This window comes from Dipodomys merriami, unplaced genomic scaffold (assembly GCF_024711535.1).
Source record: "Dipodomys merriami isolate MVZ:Mamm:240054 unplaced genomic scaffold, mDipMer1.0.p SCAF_625, whole genome shotgun sequence".
Lineage (NCBI taxonomy): Eukaryota > Metazoa > Chordata > Mammalia > Rodentia > Heteromyidae > Dipodomys > Dipodomys merriami.
Genome location: NW_027206208.1, coordinates 265,267 through 281,633, shown reverse-complemented (window position 1 = coordinate 281,633; position 16,367 = coordinate 265,267). Strand labels below are relative to the sequence as shown.

Here is a 16,367-nt window from a genome sequence, read left to right as displayed (position 1 = left end):
TGGCATACATCATTCCAGGCTCTTCTTGCTTTGATTGTCTCTGCTGAGAAATCTGAGGTGATTCTAATTGGTTTCCCTTTATAGGTGATTAACCTTTTCTCCTTGACAGCTTTAAGGATCTTTTCCTTGGTCTGAGTTGATCCTGTGTGGATTATAATGTGACGGTGGGATGTCCTATTCTGGTCTGGTCTATTTGGGGTTCTAAAAGCTTCTTGTATCTGAATAGGCCTATCTTTTTGTATGTTTGGGAAGTTCTCTGCTAGGATCCTGTTAAACAAATTTCCTAGACCATTAACTTCTGTTTCTAGGTGCTCCTCTACACCCATTATCCTTAGATTAGGCCTTCTGATGGTGTCTTCCAGGTGTTGGATAGATCTATCATACTTCTTGGACTTGTCTTGGATGGTTGTATGTTCTTTCTCTATAATATCTTGGCTGTCTTCAATCCCTGAGATTCGATCTTCTGCATGGTCTAACCTGCTGTCAAGACTCTCTACTTTGTTTTTTATCTCTTTTCCTTCTAGTTGGTCAGCTTTGATGGCTTCAAGTTCTTTGTTGAAGCTCGGTTTTAGGTCTTGTATGAATTTCTTTACTTCCTTAATTTGGTGTTCAGTGTTTGTTCTCAAATCACTTAGTTGATTGGTTATGGTTTCTTTGGACTCCCATTCCTTCTGTTTGGTTCCATTCAGCATTCCCTTTGTGGTCTCCCTAACTTCCTTCAGCTCTTTGTTAATGGATTCCATGAATGCCTTTAGTGATCTTTGTGTATTCTCTACCTGGTCTCTCAATTCCTGTATTACTCTTTGATTAGCTTCTTCCCGTTCATGGGATTCCTGTAGTTCTCTTTCCTCTCGTTCGTGGGATTCCTGCAGTTCTCTTTGAGTGTTCTCAGCCTGCTCACGCCATTCCTCCCTTTCCCTTTGAGTATTCTCAAGTTGTTCACGCAAATCCTGTATCAGTTTTTGAGTAGCTTCCTCACACTTATGATATTCCTGTATAAGCTTTTGGGATGCCTCCTCTTTCTCCCTTTCACGCTCATACAGAGTCCTTTGTAAGTTGTCAAACTTCTCATTTATCATGTTTGCCAGCAGTGTTTGTAGAGCTATTTGGGAACTCTTCTCTGGATTATTCATTATCTGTTCTGACCCCTGATTATCAAGATTGGGACTTGAGATATCCGGATTTGCCATTTTTCTAGTGTTTTTTCGGCTTACTCTGCCCATTTGAGATGAAAATAGCACCAGTTTTGTGCTAGAACACTATCTTAAGGCAACCATCAATCAAAGTTTGCATTTGTACAGTCAATAGTCTACAGATACAATCTAGTTCAACAGATACATCTATTCAACATCAAACACCTATATGTTAATGGGCTTTGAACCGCAGAGAAGAATTTGGAAAACCAGAAATTATTAGGGTTAGGGAGAGATGTGGGTAAAAAATAGGAATAGATTGGTGTGGGGAGGCACAGGGAGAGTTAACTATGTCCTAATCCCAATGCAGGAAATACGTTGGGTAGGATGCATGTAGAGAGAGAGAGAAAAAGAAGAATGGGAAAGGGAAATGAAAAGAGACCAGAAAAAAAATAGAAACGTAAAAATTAATATTATTATGGAGATTAAAAGACCATCTATTTAGAGAGGAATGTGAGTATATTAATAGAAGGGTAGGGACATAGAGGATAAGTGAAAAACTTAAAAAAATTCTTAAAATATTATATAGGTATAAAGAGGTAGTACTGCTATTAAGGAATTTAAGTCTCAGAGGTTTTGAATTGAGTAATAAATTTGTGGATTAAGTGTGTACACAATGGGGGATAGGGTCTACTAGTTAACTACGGGTTTATCTGAGGATGTGCAGGACAAGAGTTAAGTCACATACAGAAGATCAAAAGAGAAGAAAAGGTAAAATGGATTAGAAAAGGAGAAAAAGATGAGAAATTCAGTAGAGCTAGACAAAAAAACAAAAAGATAGTTAAGAAAGAACGAAAAAGAGAAAGAAGACAAGAAAAAGGAAAACGCACATTCATGTGTTCCTAAAATAAAAATTATAAGAGGAAAAAAAAGTTACTGGAAAACAATTATTTTTTCAAAAAAGGCAAAAATTAAAGATTAATAAAATTTTTAGACAAGGAAAAAAATTTATATAAGGTACCAAAAAAAAAGAAAAAAAGAAAAAAAAGAAAAGAAGAGGAAGAAAAAAAAAAGTTCTTTGATTTTTTTTTTTTGATTTTTTTGGGGAGGGGTGGGAAGAATCCTGTATCTCCCTTTTGTCTGTAACCAGCCTCTTGTTGGAGTCTCTGGTCAGCTTGAGGTCCTGTGGCTTGATTGGTTTCTTAAGTCAGTTTGTTTGAACAGGCAGAAAAATGCTCTGCTTTACCTAAGATTTTGAGATCCCCCTCCCAGATTAGTTTACTGGGAGGGTGATCTGCTTTGAGAATCACAGAAGAGGGGGATGCAGTGGTGAGGCTAGGTTCTGGGTAGGGTTGAGGCCTTTCAACAATCAGTAGCTTTTTCCTGGGGCTAACATAGAGCCCAGCCTGGAGCCGTTCTCAGGGTTTCTGTTTTTCAATTGATTGTGGAGGCTGCTAGAGGGAGGGGCAGCCTCTAGCTCTGGTTACCCAGTGAGGAAAGCCACTCCAATGGCTGGTGCCTGAGCTGGGTGACTTTTCCCTGAATGGAGCCGAGTCTGGCAGGTCACTTCGCCGTTAAGTTCTTGTGACCTGCTAAATGACTCGTTTTATTCCAAGGCCTGGGTTCGAGGTGGCAGTTCCTCCGAGCTTTGTCGGTATCCAAGATGGAGATCACCGGTGCTGGGGGGGGAGGGGTGGCCTTCCCTCCTCTGCTCCCTGAGAAGGAGTGGGGACGTCGGGCTTCTACTCACATCGAGTCTTGGATCCTGGGTCGTCTCTGGTCTGCAAACTGCAGGATGAAGATGTCTGCTCCTTGTCGGTTCTTGCTGGTGTTGAGTAGAATCCGCTCGCCCGCTGCGTCTGGCTCCTTTGTCCCGGACTGTCTGTGTGAGCGCTCAGTTATGGCCCGGGCTGCGGACTCCGCCGTGACCCTGCCGCCGCCGCGGCGGCTGCTGGCAGGCGCTCAGATGTGTCTTTTTGCCTTGGCTTCCCCTCTCTTGTCTAACTCTCTGTCCTGTGATGGCACCCTTGGTGTGATTCTCTGCCTTAGGACTGTTCACTGGAACTCTAAAACTGTTTTCTATGCGAGAGCGTGTTCAGATTCCAGCTTCTCCTCCACCATCTTCCCGGAACTCCCAGATACATTCTTAGTAAAGCAGATACATGGTTTTCCTCATATTTTTGGGAAGGAAGAGGAGTGTTTGTTCTGTGTTAGTAGGTGGGCAGTATGGTGAGTGTGTGGCATTCAAGGTATGTGAGCATATGTGCACAGCAAATGTGTGTGTATGTGTGTGGAGGTATGTGGTGTGTATGCACAGGGTGATGATGCTAGATGTCCCACCATGAGATTCTTCACATACACCTGTCTGTCCAGAAAATCTTGTCAGATGCTAAAAAATCCCTCTGCTCTCTGTCTGTTGTCTCTGTACCTCTTGTACCTGCTTTCCTACCGCTTCAGTTTCTCAGTCTTCTCAGAGCCTCTCCATGAGGAGGGAGAGATGGGCTATGATTGGGTAGCAGGGTAGCGGTAGATTTCATGTGGGTGTCTGTGTTCAGATTCTGGTAGATCTTACTGGGCTGGCAGGGATCAGTCAGATCAGTCAGTGTGGGAGTAGATAGTTATCTCCTCCCTTCCCCCCACAGCCATCTCTGTAATGGCTGACCTTGCTCTGGCCTGAGGTCCTGGTTTTCATGTTAGTGGGAAGAACATGAGCTTCACTACATGGAGTTCAGAACAGGGAGATGCTAGCTATGCAGCCTCTGGGGGAGGAAGCCTGGAAACTCTCCTGGGTTGGAGGACTTTTGCAGCTGGGTGATCCTGAACTGGGCCCTTGTGTCATTCATGACTGTGTGGGTCAGTATCATATAGACATCCTCTAACCTCAGCCACGCTCAGCAGAGAGAAGTATCAGCCACAAATGAATCTGACCTCATTATACAATCAGGGTCTTCATTGACTTGAACGCATTGTGAGGTCCTTCGTCAATTTTCAGGGACTCCTCATGTGCTATGGTAGGCCTGTCCCCAAGACAGTAGACACATTGCAGAGTTTTCAGTTCTCACCAGATACTTTACCAGAAGTGTTTGAACACACACACTGCCAATCAATTCTAGGGAAATCTGTTTGCAATGTGGAGTTTGTGCACAAACTGGCCCTCACCAGGGCCATTTAACTTTTTGGAAAACTTTCATTTCCCATAACCACAGGAACTACCTTTGCTGCACAGGTGACTGTGCTGTTATCTTCTGTTAAGGCAGTGTTTACTTGGATACCTGTTTGATGTGATTTGCGTATAAACAGGAAAAGCAAATTCCATTGGGTCCCTGTGTAATGGAATGATCATGGACATTAAAATGGCATGGTATAAATAAAGGTGCCAATATCATATGTGCTTAACAAATACTGGGTATCCTCCACCCCTCTTGTTGTAAAATGGTGTAATATTCAGAGATTATCTATGCTTCTTTGGTCTACCAATCTTGCTTCTAGAAATCCAGCCTAATTAGGAATCCAGAACTGCTGTGCTGAGCTCAATGATGTGCAGGTGAGGTGGTTCATGGAAGCCCAGCAACCTAGTATTGTCTGTTGATAGAGGAGTCATGATAAACAATGTGATAGAGCTATCTCTGTTGGCATAGAAAGATTTTCGAGTTGCATTTAAAGTCAGAAAACCAAGTAATTTTTAAAAATATAGAGCAGATCATCACAATGTGTATGCATATGTGTCTATCAGTGCTCAGAAAGAGGTGTTCATTGACTGTTGAGAGTAGGAGTTTCTTCATTTTGCTTTGAATATTTATGCACTATGTGAATAGTTTTTAACAGAAAAGTACTTATATATTAAATAGTAACCTATATGTAATTTGTCCTTTATAAATTTTTAAAAAATTTTGCTTGGCACCAGTGGCTCATGCCTTTAATCCTAGCTAATAATCAGGAGGCTGAGATCTAAGGACTGAGGTTTGAAGGTAGCCTTGGCAGGAAAGCCCATGACACTTTATTTCCAATTAACCACCAAAAGTGCAGCTGTGGCTCAGTGGTAAAGCACTAGCTTTAAGCAAAAATGCCAGGGACAGGGCTGGGAAGGTAGCTCAGTGGTAGAGCACTTGCCTTGCATACTCAAGGCCCTGGGTTCGATTCCTCAGCACCACATAAGCAAAAAGAAAAAAGCTGGAAGTGGTGCTGTGGCTCAAGTGGTAGAGCGCTAGCCTTGAGCTGAAGAACTGAGGGACAGCGCCCAGGCCCAGAATTCAGGCCCCATGACCGGCCCCGCCCCCCCCCCCCCCAAAAAATGCCAAGGACAGTGCCCAGACTCTTAAGTTCAAACCCCAGGACTGGCATGCATTATTTTAAGAAGTTGTACAAAAGGGTTTCAATTAAACAAGACAAATAATGAGAACAATTCTTCTTGATCACTTTTACCCCTTCCATCATGTAGTTTGGTTTTGAAATTGGGGTGTGTGTGTGTGTGTGTGTGTGTGTGTGTGTGTGTGTGTGTGTGTGTGTGTGTGTGTGTGTGTGTGTCTGTCTGTCTGTCTGTCTGTCTGTCTGTGGGTCTATGTGTCTGTGTGTCTTGGTGTGTATGTGTATGCAGAAGCCTGCTTAGTTAAACACAGTGCTCATTGTTCTGTTGCATCTCTGGTTAAGAGCAAAATGAAAAAAGAAGCAGTAATTTCTGGTCAGCTTCCCCTCCTTCCCCCCCCCCCCCCCCCCCCCCCGGCCCCCTCTCTCCTCCTGTGTTCAGAACACCCGTTTGGCTTTAAATTTTCTTGTTTGTAAAATGGGTGGCAAACTGAGTGACTTCCACAGGTCCTCCCCCACTACCATTCTGAGGTTGGGGACTCTTCCCTCTCCCTCTTTTCTTCTCACTGTGCCTTTGCTTTCCCCCCACAGTACGTAGGAAGCCTAGATGTGCCAAGACCCAACAGCAGGGTGGAGATTGTTGCTGCCATGCGCCGGATACGGGTGAGTATTTAGCACAGGTGTGTGTGTGTGTGTGTGTGTGTGTGTGTGTGTGTGTGTGTGTTTGTGTGTGTGTGTAGCTGGACTTCAAGCATCCTAGTTGCTATACTAGGATTCAAGGATCTCCTTTTAGAAGTACTGAAGGTGCTAGGTTGGTTGGCAGAACTCTTTGTAAGCCTGGGATATTGTTTGTGTATGTGGCCCAGTATGTATTTTGAATTGGGTTGTTGGTCTTGATTGTATGACCCAGGTTAAAATGGATGTGATGGCTGTATGGCCTGCAACTCCACAAACTGAGATACTGGGTTAGCCAATTAGTGAAGGAGAATGGTAAAGTATACTTTCATGCTAAGATTTTAAGGGAAAAGCTTTAGAAATGAATAAGCTGATAATTGACTGAAAACATTTAACAAGTAGGTAATTTGTTGTGGTATAGAATATAAGATGTACCTGAAAATTAAAAAGTAAATGTGAGATTTCAACAAAATTTTCTTGGTTGGTTGCTTTAGTGTCTCTGGGAGTTTGTGTGTATTCTCCTCTGCTGTCTTATACAATCTAGAACTAGAGTTTGGTATACATTGCCATCAGTTGGCTTTTTACATGGTACACAGAGCAGAGCTTGAACAGAAATAAATTGTCTTCTGACAACTATGAAAGAATCTGTGTACTATATACAAGATCTGTATCTTTAAAGGCTTGGGACTGGTCAAATAGGTTGTAATTGGTTTTCAGAGATAATTAATGTGAGAGGTTGGCTGGATTGATTATTTCCAAATAAATCCTGGTTGGGGCTCATTGTGCCTTGTCTTAGAGAATAACCCACTCACTTAACATGGAAAGTACATAACTGATGTTGGGAACAAAATAAGCAAGTTTTTTTTTTGAGTTTTGCTATTTTGAGCCTACTAAAGTAATCTTTCTAGTGACTTGATTGTCTCAATCTTTGACACCTTTGTATTCATTACATTGAATTTATTAACTACAATCATATTATTTGTAACATAGGTAACATACTAGGTAACAACTAGCTTCAAAGCACTTTATGTGAATAATTGTAGTTAATGGTCACAGTAAACTGTATTACAGGGGATCATGTATGTTACCCTTATTTTCTAGAATAACCTATAATCCAGAGAGGTATAATGAGGAGTTACAATAATTGGGGACAAGCATGTTGCCTGAATTTGTTTCCCCACATGGCCTCCTTGAAGCATGTAACCACTTTTCTCACCCTTTTGACACTAAGCTTGAGACTGTATTTTTTACTCTTTTCTCCCTTTTCTTTTCCTTTTAGCTCTGATAGAGCACAGAGGCCATGACTGGGAATATTACGGTATTAAGATGGGCTGCTGCTGTGATAATAAGGACCTGGAGTTGGAGCAGAAATGTCATTGGGATGCTTCTTTTATTTTGATGGTACTGGCATTTGAACTTAGGTCTGAGTGCTCATTCAGCTTACTTGCTTGACTGTCACTCTACTACCTGAACTACTCTTCCACCCCAGCTTTTTGCTTGGTTATTTTGGAGACAGAGTCTCATGAACTGTTCTGCACGTGTAGCCTTTGAACTGTGATTCTCTGAATCTCAGCTTCCTCAGTAGCTAGGATTATAGGCATGAACCACCTGAAGCTGGCTGAAGTGTTTCTTTATGTATGACTGAGAGATAGGGAATATATTGTTGCTAATATCACAATTGTTTTGAAAGTACCATCTCTATGAATAGAAGCTATGATGTTAAGAGCTACATGTGTGTCAGGTGCTTTGTTAGGTATTTTAATATTGGCATTTACAGCTCCTTAAGCCTATGTGGGGATATTACTATTACATTTATAGGTGGGACATGGAACCATGGGCAGGTTGGGTAATTCAGGTCAAGTTACTGTTAGCAGGCAGAGTTGGGGGTTCATACTCTGGCCTGTGCTGTTCTTTGTAGCCTTGGTGAAGGCTCATGAGTTATATTCCCATTTGGGGAACAAAATAAAATACTAGGGCATAACTCCTCCCCAGAAGGGAGCTGGTGGCAGAAACTCAACTTCGTAGAATGAGCAGAGGTATGGGAAAATATCATCTAGAAGCAGGTGAGGCATGGACTGAGGATTTGGAGGCATTTGGGGGCATTTGGGCCCCCGTCTCCTTTCCCCTTATCACCTGCCAACCCTTGCAGCCCATTTGCTTCTTTCTGTAGCCCCCTTCCTGGGAGCTACATCTAACATTTAATGAGCAGCTCATTAAATTAGAGGGAGAAATTAATTGGTCAGAAAGCTGTTTGGTCTGGCTGTCCAGTCTTTGTTTAGACTGGCCACCATTAATAGCAAGCACTCTGATTGTGTGTCTTACCCCCAACCCCACAATTCTCTGCTAAGACCAGGCTGTTATTTTCTTCTTTTTTTCTTTCCCTTTCAAAAGCTGTTTGGGCTATAATTACAGCTGTCAAGAACTAGGGCATGGAATTTCTGTATAAAGGATTTTAACTGGCATTGTCCTTTTATGTCGAACACTGCCAGGCTAACATTGGACAGGACACTGTGGGTTTTGGTTACTGAGTGCCCTTGTGGGCTCAGAAGCCACAACCCTCAGAACTTGGCCAGAACAATATATAGCCCAAGTAGTGGAGATAAAGGCCATAGACTTGTGTGTGCTTTGCCAAGTTTTTTTAGATGTGTACCTTCTGTGTCTCTCTGAAGCATTCAGCTGCCATATGGCAGAAAAGACCACCTCTTTTAGCCAAAGAGGAAGCACTCAGAAGGCTAAAGACGCTGCTGGAGGATGTTTATGTTTCTCCTTAGAGTTGGCCCTGGAAGGCGAATGGATTCTTGTGCTTGTCCCAGCCCCATGTCCCACTATGGACTCAGATGAATATACAGACTTCAGTGACTGTCACTCTTCTCCTTTTGATTTCTCATTTGTTCTCTCATATTCCTCCTACTCCCCCCCCCCCTTTTTTTTTTTACTGGTCCTGGAGCTTGAACTTGGCCTGGGTGCTGCCCCTGAGCCTCTTAGTGCTCAAGGCTAGTGTTCTACCTCTTGAGCTACAGTGCTACCTCTGGCTTTTTCTGAATAGTTTATTGGAGATAAGAGTCTCATTGACTTTTCTGCCCGAGCTGGCTTCAAATTGGGATCCTCAGATCTCAGCCTCCTGAGTAGCTAAGAGTATGGGTGTGAGCCACTTGTGCCCTGCTTATATTTTTGATATTTTTTTATATCTATCTTGGGCATTTTTTTTACTTTTTTTCTCCTTTAATTTTATTTATTCACTTATTTATTCCAGTACTAGGCCTCAAACTCAGAGCCTCTTCATTAGCATTTTCACTTAAGGCTGAGCCATTTGAGCCACACCTACACTTCCAGCTTTTTGCTGATTAATTGGAAATAAGAATCTCATGGACTTTTCTGCCTGGACAGGCTTTGAACCTTTATCTTCAGATCTCAACCTTCTTAGTAGCTAACTTTCAGGATTTTCAATGTGTAATATTAGATTTAAGTTTTTATTTTGATGGTACTGAAATTTGAACTCAGGACCTCATGCTTGTTAGGTTACTCTACCACTTGAGCCACTTTAAAAAAATGTATGGTTCATATGATCATATAAAATGATGTTTATTAAAATGAACTCCAAGAAATACAAGCAAGAGGGGTTTTGTGCACTGTGGTTCTTATTTTTCCCTTCTTTCCTTTCTTCTTTGATTTATTCCTTTCTGTTAGTATTTATGGTTTATGCACTCTTTGTCTTGTATATAAGTTTATCTGATTTGAGAAAGGGAAGGGGGAAGCACAGAAATGGTGGGACAAAGGTTGAACCAATTCAGCAGTGACACCCATTAGACACTATGTTGGAAATGAACTATACAGCTTTTCAGGGAGGAAACTCGGGAAGGGAAAATCTGGGAGAGAATGAAGGGGAGAGGGTGACACTGTTCAAAAGGAAATGTACTCATTACCTGACTCAATAACTGTAACCCCTCTGAACATCACTTTTACTACAAACATTTTTTTTTAACGTGTGCAGTTCGGCCAGGTGCAGTTGGCTCATGCCTGTTGTAATCTTAGCTACCTAGGAGGCTGAGATCTGAGGACTGAGGATCAAAGTCAGCCTGGGATAGGGAAGTATGTGAGACTTTTATCTCAAATTAACCACCAAAAATACTGGTAATGGAGCTGTGGCTCAAGTAGTAGATTGCTAGCCTTGAGAAAAAAAAAAAAATCTCTCAGAGACAGTGTGTAGGTCTTGAGTTTAAGCCCTAGGACCAGCACACACAGAGAAAAAGTATACAATTTAGTACTGTTATATGAAATCACTGTTGTACTGCAAGCCTCTAGAACTTTTTTTCTCTTAGAAACTAAAGCACTATATGCTTTAAGCATAATCTTCTTTTACCCTTGTTGGCTATCTTTTCTGCTTTCTGTTTCTTTCATTTTGACTACTTTAGATATTTCATATGAATGGAAGCCCTCCAGTATTTGTCATTTTATGATTGACTTATTTCACTTATCATAATGTCTTCAAGATTCATTTATGTTATAGCATGTGACAAGATTTTCTTCACTTAAATAATTATCTTTAGGAAGTAATGCTGTGGCTCAAAGTAGTAGAGCACCAGCCTTGAGTGAAAAAGCTCAGGGACAACGCCAGGCCCCAAGTTCAAGCCCCACAGCTGACAGACAATTTTTAAAAAAAAATTATCTTTAAGTTGTTGTACAAAGGAGTTACCATTCAGTACATCAGTTATGAGTCTTCCTTCTTAATGCTGGGTACCCTATTCCTGCTAGACCATATCTTCTTTATGAATTCATATAGTCATGTGCATTTGGGATGTTTCTATCTCTTGGCTATTGTGAATGGTGTTGATATTATTTACTTACAAATATTATTTGAGGTCTGGTTTCAGTTTCCTGTTATGTACCCAGAAATGGGATTATTTGATTATATGGTTTAAAAAATATTATTTTGTACAGGGTTTAACTATGTTGGTATCAAACTTATGGACCGAAGTGAATCTCATGCCTCAGCCTGCTGAGTATCTTGGATTATAGGTACATACTGCAATACCTGGCAGTAGTTCTGTTTTTGAGAAACCTCTAAACTGTTTTCATGATGGCTACCACTTCATCTTTCCATGAACAACATACAGTAATATGTGTGAGGTATACCCTCTTATTAGGGAAAGGACAAGAAATTAAGATGGTGTATAGCTTGAAAGTCATACTCAGTTTGGGAGAGGTAGGAAGGTTTTCCGGAGATACTGAGAGCTGCAGTCCATGATCAGTATGTTACATAGCCAGATGCCTCTTGAGATGGGGGTTATCACAGTTCAGGGAGGTCTGCTGTGAACACTTTATATCATAGTTGACTTTGAACCTTTAGTACCTGAACAGCCCAGGGTCTTCACTTTCAAACATTAACACCAACTACTGTCATTTTTCACTTTATAGCCTCTTTAGGAAGGCTATGCTGTGTAGTCAAGAGAGGTCTTAATGAGGAATAATGAAAGTTGGATTCCAGTTTTCTTGACTTAATGTCTGACTTTGGCAAGGCATCTGCCTGCATTGATCTCCATTTTCTCATTTATAAAAGAGAGCAAATGATAACTTCTTCTCCTTTCTCTCTGGTACTATTGTTATATCTGGGATAATATCTGAAAAAATGCTTTATAAACCATGAGTGGCTATTTATGTTCATTGCTATCCTTTTTATACCTTCCTTTGAATTTTAAAGTATTCCATGAAGGTGGATAAATATACTGAGAGATAGAATCTGCTGCATCTTATTCCTTTTAATAACCAGCATCTTCTTTTGGGTTTCAATGCATATCCCCATCCTAGGTGCCTCCACTCCTGTGCAGATTGTCTTGTCCTCTCATGTCTTGAACACAACACATTCATTCCTTGGTAGCATGAATGCAACTGTGATGCTAGTCCAGTACATGTCCTTAGTCTCTTGGGTGTCTCCTTCGACTGTGGGCCCTGAACACTCTTGACCCCTGAACACTCTTGACCCCATTGCAATTAGCTTCCAAAATAATCTAGTAGGGAAATCAAAGTTACCTAATTAATACTTCATTGATTTCTCAGTGTGGCTGTTCAGAAGTATTGTTAGTCAGTGGCCTTGAATGGAATGATCTGGTCATCTGGAACTGGTCATGTCTTCTTCTCCCTATAACTACTGCCCAGTATTGTCAACCCTTCCAGAAATTTATCTCCAGGGAAATGAACATATAGAAGAACATAAAAGGCACTGGGTGCTTCCCTTGGGAGGACATGATTCAAATACTCCTGGGAACGCATCCCTGGATGAGTTGGTGACTTGAATTCTGGGTCCTCATATGTTTTCTTCTCCTCTATCAACAGTGTGACTCTGCATGGTTTTCATGCATTTAACTAAAAAAAAATCCATGTTTTATATCCTTTGTGAATAAAAAAGATATGGAGTCTCTCCATACCTTGTATAACATTCTCCCTGAGTGACTTACCTCAGTCAGCACCCTTCACTCCTTTCTTACTAATTATTCTTTTTTTTGTAAGTTCTGAGTTGATGGATCCATCCTTGAGCAGTTGAAGTTGAACACACTGTCCCTTCATTGTGTTTATGTGGCCTTGTTGATTTCCTATACTGTTGTAACAGATCACCACAAACCTTGGGTTTTAAACAACTGGGCTGAAGTCAAGAGGTTGGCAAGGCTATTTTCCTGCTGGAGGATCTGAGACTGTCCTTTGCTGTTCCTGCTCCTAGAGGCTACTGGAATTCCTTGACTCATATCTGTCTTCCATCTTCAAAGCCAGCAGTTATGTCAATTTGGCCTCTGTTTCTTGTCCTTGTATCCCCTCTGATTCTCCTGACTCTTCTTTCCAATTATATAGAAACTTATAATTGCCTCCTCCCATCTCCCTTCTCTCCTAATAACTCAGGATAATTTCCCCTCCAGGACCCTTAATTTAATCACACCTGCAAGTGATTATTGTTATGTAAAACAATACATTTAGATATTTCAAAGATCTAGGCAATAGACCCCTTTAGAGGCCTTCATTCCTCTGATCACAGTGGTTGGAGGATCAGGCTCCTAACAGGCACTAGTCTACTCTCACACAAGTTGCTTCATTATGGAGATGAGGAAGAACTGAGTTCAGTTCCTATTTTTTCTGTTTACTGGTCAATGAATTTGAACAAAGTCCATAATGCATAAGTCTTTGTTTACTCATCAGTGAAATTGAGATAATATCTTTTTGGCAGATGGATTTTACAGATACATGTGATTTTACATTACATGGATTTTACAGTTAGCAAACTTTGAAACACCTGGCACATGAACTACACTAGTAGTTCTAGTAACTAGTAGATCCTCTGCCTTCTTTCTAATTACTGTCTATATGGCAAGGGCAGTGGCATCAGGAGACCATGCAGGTTGGCTGCCAGCAAGCATAAGTACTTGATAAATGTCAGCTATTAGTAAAGTCATAAATCTGTTTACTACCCTCATTTGATTTCATTTTCTTTAGCTGTGATTGTCTTCATGTTTACATGTGTGGGCATCATGTAGTTCTTTAATAATCATTGTGTCCTAAAAAAAATGAGGAGGAAAGTTCTTAATGAGTATGTAATAACTTCCCACAAGGTGAAGTAGTTGGAATTCCCATAGTTGGAATAAAGGGAGGTGGCAGAAAAGTGTGAGTCAGCACATGACAGAGACACTGTAGACAGGGCCAGTCCATAGCCACACCCCTGGCACGGCCATTTAAGTTTCTTGTGGATGGTGTATGTTCTGTTTACTTTCAGTATCTCTTATAATTGGCTGACATGTTTAATCACTTTTTATTGCTGTGGCAAATACCTGAGAGAAACAACTCAAACTCAAGGTTGCAGAGGTTTTAGTCCGTTGCTTTTAGGCCCATCACAAGGCAGAAACATCATGCAGGAAGGCCATAGAAGAGGAGAGCTGTACACTTAATGGCAGCTAGGAGGCAGAAAGACAGAAAGACTAAGGATGAGGCATATCTTTCAAAGACCCACCCATGACTTACTTACAAGTAGGCATCACGTCCTAAAGCCCAGTCAGCTATGAATTCATCAATGGATTAACATCCTCATGATCCAGTCACCTATCATTAGTGCCACCAGCATGGAAATAAGCCTTAAACACAGTCTTTTTAGGTGATATTTCATCTTTACACCAAAACATTTGGTACTTGTGCCATCCTGATGGATGACAGATCTGAGAATCACTCCTGAGTATTCTTTACTGGACTCAAAAGAACTCAGGTAAGGTAGTCATTGTATATGCCTTCTGAGATCTGTGATACAATTTCTGTTTAAATTACATATTTTTTCTGACATGGATATTTTGTTTGAATTTATTGGTTGTATAATTTGTGTTTGACTTATAAATTTGTATAAGCAGTTTTTATCTACTTTATGCTTTACATATTTAAATATATATATAATTTGCCAATTTTGGAGGGGCAACTTTATTGGGATATAATTAACATTCCATACAATTTCAGCATTTAAAATATACTTTTGTGTATATTCATTGCTACCCAGCCATCACTATGATCAATTTTAGAGCATTTTCATTATCTCAAAAAGAAATTCTGCTCCTTAATTTTTTTTTTTTTTTTTGTGCTAGATGTGGAACCCAGGGCCTCACACATTGTAGGCAAGCTCTTTGCCACTGAGTTAGATCCCAGCTACCTTTGGACCTTGACCGTATCATTTCTCAATCACCCAAGGACCCTGGCTTCAGGAAACCACTAATTTACTTTCTGTATGGATTTGCCTATTTTGGACATTTAGTGTTAATGACCTTGTATAATATGTGTCTTGCTTCTTTCATCTAGTGTAATGTTTTCAAGGGTCATCTGTGTTGTGGCATATATTAGTACTTACATATTTTTATTACTGAATAATATTCCATAGCTTGGATAGATGATACATTATTCATTCAAACACTGGGTATTTGCTGCCACTTGTTTTGAAATATATCAAGCAGTGAGTGATGGGGTAGTTACAACTTCCTCTCAGCAAAAGGAAATATTTTTGTTTTCAGGGACACAGGGGCAAGGAATTCTCATCAGTGTGCACTGATAGCAGATTTTTTTCCTCCTAATTTTTCCCTGACTCATTAAAAAAAGTATGTCATTCATTTTTGAGCCAATATTGTTTTAGAATCTGGAGATGCATCAACCTGAAAAAAGTTCCTGTTGCAGGAAGCCTCAATTCTGGTGGTTGGGAAGGAATAAAGGAAGAAACCGTAAATATGTAAAATTCTCTATAGAATGGTGAGACTAGACATTGTCAGGAGGTAGGTGATAGCTTCTATTTTATATGGACTATTGGGGAAGGAATCCATGTTGCAGAGACATGTGAGTCTCTAGAGTTGTGAATGCAAGGAGGGAGCAGGCTGAGGAACCATTAAGTACAAAGGCCCTGGAGCAAGAATGTGTTTTGCAGGTTCAAGAAATTGCAGAAAGCCACTGAGAGTGATGTATGAGCCTGAGACAGATGGAAGGTTATTTGTAGGAATTTATTTCCAGGAATTACAACTTAGGAGAATCTGATTGACTATCTACTGAATACCTGACTATTCATAAGCACATTTATCTTTCCTTGCATTTGAACCAGACTGAAAAGTTGCTCAGTATGAGGAATTTGGCTCTGCTCCTGAGGTGAGTGATTCAGAAATGTGTTTTAAACTGGGACAGAGCTGCTTAATAACCCAGAGTTTTCAAAGGCAAAAAAAGCTCACTTGCTTTGAAATATGGTGCTTGAGAACCATTTGTACTCAAGAGGAATATTATGTCTCTTTGGATATTGCCATGTTCAGTCCACAGTGGCTTGCACTGACCACTTAATACTTGAGAACTCCTTCTTTTTATTTTTCTTTACTCTTTTTCTTTTTCTTGCTCAGGTTAGTCTCAAACTCCTGAGCTCAAGTGATCCTCTGCTGCAGTTTTCTGAGTAGCTGAATCTACGGGGATACATGACTATGACCAGTTTTGGGGGTCATTTTGGAGCCAACAGTGTTTGTCACAGGAGAAGAACAAATAGATTGCTTGATAACAAGGAAATGGAAAGACTTGGAACAATTATATTAAATGAAGTAATCCAGATCCAAAGAAACTTAGGTTGCATGGCTTCCCTCATTGGTGGTAGCTAGACTGTGCCTCTAAATCTACAGGTAAACACACTGGGTGGTAAGCAAGAGGTTACAAATGAATTAACTGAAGTGCAATAGACTCTTGAGAGCTCAAATAGTATTAACTTTTTAAAAAGACTAAGTC

General features: G+C 40.6%; 1 protein-coding gene across 7 annotated transcripts in view; it reads left to right on the top strand.

The window, feature by feature from the left end:
• Positions 1-16,367, top strand: part of LOC138815135 (carboxyl-terminal PDZ ligand of neuronal nitric oxide synthase protein) — a 342,848-nt gene that overhangs the window by 83,357 nt on the left and 243,124 nt on the right. For all 7 annotated transcript variants that reach the window (XM_070004399.1, XM_070004398.1, XM_070004392.1 and 4 more), the window contains exon 2: positions 6,027-6,098. In XM_070004399.1, coding sequence (XP_069860500.1) covers positions 6,027-6,098 — 72 coding nt within the window. The remainder of the gene's footprint in view (positions 1-6,026; positions 6,099-16,367) is intronic.